The 5,496-nt window shown below is 36.0% G+C and overlaps 2 protein-coding genes across 3 annotated transcripts in view; both read left to right on the forward strand.

Moving 5' to 3' along the window:
• The first annotated feature begins 12 nt into the window (after positions 1-12).
• On the forward strand, positions 13-3,833 carry LOC9298803 (F-box/FBD/LRR-repeat protein At1g51370). Of its 2 annotated transcripts, none has more exons than XM_021016625.1 (4): positions 13-753; positions 1,094-1,986; positions 2,090-2,230; positions 2,307-3,833. In XM_021016625.1, the coding sequence occupies exons 2-4, from the start codon at positions 1,123-1,125 to the stop codon at positions 2,613-2,615; spliced, it is 1,314 nt and encodes a 437-aa protein (XP_020872284.1). In that variant the 5' UTR covers positions 13-753; positions 1,094-1,122; the 3' UTR covers positions 2,616-3,833. The 2 variants fall into 2 exon arrangements, with proteins under 2 accessions (XP_020872284.1, XP_020872289.1); XM_021016630.1 differs by having other exon boundaries at positions 13-727.
• A 1,368-nt stretch (positions 3,834-5,201) lies between these two features.
• The window catches only part of LOC9298801, a 2,614-nt gene continuing 2,319 nt past the window's right edge, over positions 5,202-5,496 (forward strand). The window contains exons 1-2 of the mRNA XM_021016641.1: positions 5,202-5,223; positions 5,372-5,491. The gene's annotated coding sequence lies outside the window, so the exon portion shown is untranslated. The remainder of the gene's footprint in view (positions 5,224-5,371; positions 5,492-5,496) is intronic.

A 5,496-nucleotide genomic window follows, 5' to 3' on the forward strand; every position in this document is an offset into this window, starting at 1 on the left:
TGAAGTCGTCCTGCTTGATTGGTAAAGAGTAGAGGTTTTATGATTTTGTGTGAGAGACAAGCGAATATGAGAGTAGTAGAAATCCTAATTTAAATAAATAATAACTAAGGAATGTTTATAACAATTTAACCAAGTTTTTGCTGAATAAAGAAGGGAAAAAATCGTCCTAAACAACCAGGATTAAACTAAGTTTTACAACAAAATTTGGATATATATCCACTTTCGGGCTTTTGGTTGTTTCTTGGTTCAAACGGAGATATCCAATTTTGAACAAAATTATTGTGCTTCCAATTAAATGTTTTGGTTCGGCTCGAACTAAACCGAGTTATCCAAACACTAAAGGTCTTGATATGTGTAAAAACGTTAACTTACTTTGTTTTAAGATGGAGGTTTCAAAAAGCTTAATAAGATGTTTGTTCTTTTGCTTGCGATCAACTTGTTTGAGATTTGTCAAGTTATTGAAAAAGCAGTTTAATGGAAACAACAGAAAGTTAGTTTAAAACTCTCCAATTCGATTAAACTGTATTCGACCAAAAAGTTAATAGTGGAAAGAAATCATACCCTTTATTGGTTCGGGTCAGACAAAACCGAGCTGGTCCAATTCATACCCTTTTACCGGTCTTCTTAGAAACGTTTCCATTCCAAATTTCCATCAAAACCCTAAAACTCACATTCTTTATCTTTGCACGCATCCATGTGGGAAGTCGAGGAGGTTTGATCAGCTGTGGTAATTAAACTCCATAGTCCATCCCAGTGAGTTCTTCTATAATTTTCCTTGATTTTAGTCATCTTTAGAAATCTCGAAAACCAATAACCTAACGAGCTTTGCATGTGAATATTGATGTTTGGGCTTTTTTTCATCTGATTCAGTTGAGATTTTTTAATATTGTTTCTTTGTAATCGAAGGAGAATTTGGCAATTTAATTGTGTACGAAATCTCTACCAATCCAGATTAGTTGTATGCAAGCTAGTGTGTTGGTATTTTGTATTTCATTCAAAATTGGTTGGTTGTTTTGTAACTTTCAATTTTTATCTTTGTCAAATTTGATGATACATTACAGATTATAGTTTTCTTTTGTTTTTTTGGATAAAGATACAGATTATAGTTGTGAAGAAAGACAAATGGTGGGTAGAAAGAAGAAAACCAAAATATGTGACAAAGAAGATAGGATAAGCCAGTTACCTGAACCTTTGATATCTGAAATACTTTGTCAGCTTTCTACCAAAGATGTTGTTGGAACAAGCGTTTTATCCACAAGATGGAGAAGTCTTTGGCAATGGGTTCCTGAATTGGACTTAGACTCGGATACATTCTCGAATTTCGATGCCTTTGTGAGTTTTGCTGACAGGTTTTTTGATTCAAACAAGGAGTCATGGATACGCAAACTCCGGATAGATATTCCTAATTCTTCTCATAGCAAGTCTTTTCCCACCCGATGGATTGATGCTGTGAGTACACGTAGGATTGAACATCTCGATGTTCATTTTGCCTTTTGTCGGCCAGAAGAATCACCATCCCTGAATATATATGTCTGCCAGACACTGGTACAGTTACAACTCCAAGGGGTCGCCTTGGCTAGTGCCGAGTTTGTTACCTTACCAAGCCTTAAGATCATGCATTTAGAATATATTAGCTATCCCAATGAGTCCACTTTGGAGAAACTTATCTCTGGCTCTCCAGTTTTGGAAGAGTTAACTATTCGCACATGTTTTTTTTTTTATAAGGAAAAGGTTTTACAAGTGCGCTCTCATACGCTAAAGAGAATTCACATAAATGAGTCCAGTACCCAATTTGTGATTGATGCACCTCTACTCCAGTGTTTGAAGGCTGAGGTTATCTTTACAAAGAAATTTCAGATCATCAACTCGGCTTTTCCTGGCAGACTAGATATTGATATCAACTCTACTAGTGAAAGCTTGATTTGCGATATCCTCACCGATATTTCGAGGGTCAGGGATCTAGTTATTAATAGGCGTACTTGGAAGGTATACATCTCAACATTTTGCATATATAAAAACATTATTCCACGAAAGTTTCTCACCTTAATACTGTATTTTTTTATTTTTCTTTGTGTACTTCTGTTACCAGGAAATCTTTGCATACTCGAAATCAGGACCGGTGCCTCAGTTTCGTAACCTATCCCATCTGAATGCTACATTTTATATATATGATCTGGAAACGTTGCAAACCCTTCTCGAGAGCTGCCCCAAGCTAGAATCTCTCGTATTGGTAACGAAGAGCTCTCTACCCTCTGATAAGCTCTTATGTATCTCTCTACTCAATTTTTTTTCTTGTGTTTTTGCAGGAACTGGTTAAGGACCGATTAAGGCGACATAATAACTTAGAAACAAATGTGATTTTTTCAACAGTGCCTCGGTGTTTGGTATCATCCCTCAAGTTTGTGGAATTGAAACGTTCCTTCTCAGGTTATAAAGGAGAAATGGAGCTAGTAAGATACTTCTTGAAGAATTCATCAATCCTGGAGAAGTTTAGGCTTGATACTTACTATACGAAAAAGGCAAAGTGTGCCTTTATTCAAGAACTCCTTACAATGCCTAGATGCTCTAGTGCTTGTGAAATCCATTGTTCTTTAATTACTAAAAAAATTTGTTAAACATTTCGTTTGAGCTAGGTTAAATTTTTGGTTGTTAAATTGGTTGATTTCAGGAGCTTATTAGGCTTTGAGCCATAAGAAAAATATTGGGATATGATGCAGAATGAAGCTAGTAAGGTACTTTAAACTGACTCTACGTTTTGAATAATTGTGCAAATTGAGAAACCCCTGAAAACCCCAAGACTCTATCACATTTCAAGCCGTGGTATGTTTATTGGTAAAGACTAGAGAGAGAACCATGTGCAGCTTAAGCTCTTGCCACACAAGAAATGGCTTTTTGTATGTTCCGTTTGGAATAGAGATGAAACTGTCTGAGGTAGTTTTGTAAGAATTTTTTGTTGTTTTTTAGAATCGTTTGGTTCTTCCCTAGAGAACTATTAGGTTGCGACTCTGTTTTTATTTTGGCTTGTGAAAATTTGAGAGGTTGGTCGTTTATAAACAAGTTAAGCAATGAAGCTAGTAGCTAGTTTTAAGTATTTCATGATTCTAGACTTGTAACAGTTTCTATCCTGAAAATTTCTCACACAAATTGAAGGCTTATCAGTTGTTAATTTTATCGTGGAGGTGGTTTAAAATCAAAAGAGTTATATTTTCCGGTTGCTAGGCCGAATAATTAATCCTATGTGATTTCAGTTTATTGCATTACGTCTGCCAAAACAGAGTTCTTCTTCCTCTTCTCTACTACTACTACCTTGGCGTTTGTTCCTTTTTTTTTTTTTGTATAATCATCTCTTAGTGTTTGTGTTCTTCTAGGGACAGATTGAGTCATCCTGTGTATTGCGTCGATTAGAACCACGAACACTAGGAGCGCCTCGAAGCACACCAAAAAGAATATCTTGAGTAAACCTTGTGTATCATTTTTTTTCTTTTGGAGTGAGATAATACTTTTCAAGATTCTAATGTTGCGAGAAATTAAAGAGAAGAATATATATATATTGGTTTAATGTAAAAATAGAGAGAAGAAAAATTGTGATGATTTTGTTTTAAAAACAGTAAATGTGTGTAGTAGTTTCATAGTTGGGTTGGGTTCGGTTATACAAACTTGTTAGGTGAAACTTGATATTTATCAGCGTATTAATTTTGCGAGAAAGAGAAGAATAATTTTGATGATTTTGTTTTAAAGACAGTAAAAACGTGTAGTAGTTTCATAGTTGGTTTGGCTTCGGTTATACAAACTTGTTAGGTGAAAAATGATATTTATATCAGCGTATTTATTTTGGTTCTTAGTTTCTGAATTTCCATGGCTACTCATGATCTTAAATCAGCTCAAAATGTTAGAGGAATCCTAGCAGTGCAAATTAGAGCAATTAATAAAAACGAAACATGGTAATATAAAAACTTTAATAACAAAGAAAAAGGGTTATATGGGCTAATGGGCTGACTATAACTTAGCCCAATACGCTTAAAATGACTAGAAGATGACACACCTAACTTTCTTCACACTCATCTTCTTGACTTTCTCCGTCTCTCTCTCTCGCTCTCACCGAGGTTCGTCTCTCTTGTTCTTGAAGCATTTCCACCATTTTCGTTCCTTCAATATTTCTTCAGCTACAATCTTGGTTAATCCTATAGCTATTCCTTCAATATTGGAATAGCTATAATTTTATTTGGCGATCTATATATGTCTGAGGTTACGATTCTAGGGTTTATTGTTTGACTGTTTTTTTCGATAAATTGTTGATCATAAGATATCATCGTCTTCAACTATGCAGATTAAGTGGTTCTACAACAATGGTTGATAGCGAGAAACCGAGTACGATTCTTTGTCAGAGATTAGAGGAAGATAGGATAAGCCAGTTACCTGATCCTTTGATCTGTCAGATTCTTTCTCATCTTCTTCCAAAAGAAGCTGTTACCACAAGCGTTTTGTCCACCAGATGGAGGAGTCTCTGGCTTTTGGTTCCTAATTTGGAATTATATTCAAAAGAATTCTCTGATTCCAATGCCTTCGCGAGTTTTGGTGACAAATTTTTTCATTTTGATAGGGTTTCATGCCTAGACAAACTGGAGCTAGCTATTAATGGAAATGAGTATACATCTTTTATCATTTCATGGATTGAGGCTGCAGTTAAGCGTAAGCTCCAACATCTACGTATTAAGTGTAATATGAGGCATTGTATCTTTAAAACTCGTTGAGGCTGTCTTGGGTGATGTCGAGTTTGTTTCCTTCCCTCGTCTGAAGACTATGCATTTAATTTGTGTCTGGGTTTCCAAGGATGCCGCTTTTAACAAACTTGTCTCTTGCTGTCCTGTCTTGGAAGACTTATTAATTTCCGGATGTGCGAATGCTCCTCAACCCTTGCGGGTGCACTCTCGGTCACTGAAAAGGCTCTATATTGGACATTGTTATTATTCTACTCAGGTTGATTCTGTTCCAGGAGTTGTCATTGATGCTCCTCATTTATGCTGTTTGAGTATTCTTGATAGCACATCAAAAAGCTTCATAATAAACAATCTGGAGTACAATGCCAAATTCGACGTTTCTGTCACCTTTTGTTTAAAGGTTTTTGATGAAGCAAGCATTTTATCGAGGAGAGGTCTCATCCGTAGTTTTCTGTCAGGGATCTTGAAGGTTAGGGATTTGACGATATATTGGCAGACTTTCCAGGTATATATATATATTGGACATACACATTTAATATAATGAAAAGTTTCTAACCCACAATACTCTCACTCTCTGCTTTATGAGTATTCGAAATCAGAATCACTGCCTCAGTTTAGTTATAATCACTGAAATTTGAATTGTTTCCCTGTAGGGCCAGAGCGAAGGAGGAGTACAGAGCGAAGAAGAAAGCCAAACTTGGTGAAACCCCGACTGTTGGTGCGTGCTCTGAAAAGTGTGATGGCAGCAAAAGCATTCCGACCGTTAGCAATTCGTGAG

This window comes from Arabidopsis lyrata, assembly GCF_000004255.2.
Source record: "Arabidopsis lyrata subsp. lyrata unplaced genomic scaffold ARALYscaffold_211, whole genome shotgun sequence".
Taxonomy (NCBI): Eukaryota; Viridiplantae; Streptophyta; class Magnoliopsida; order Brassicales; family Brassicaceae; genus Arabidopsis; species Arabidopsis lyrata.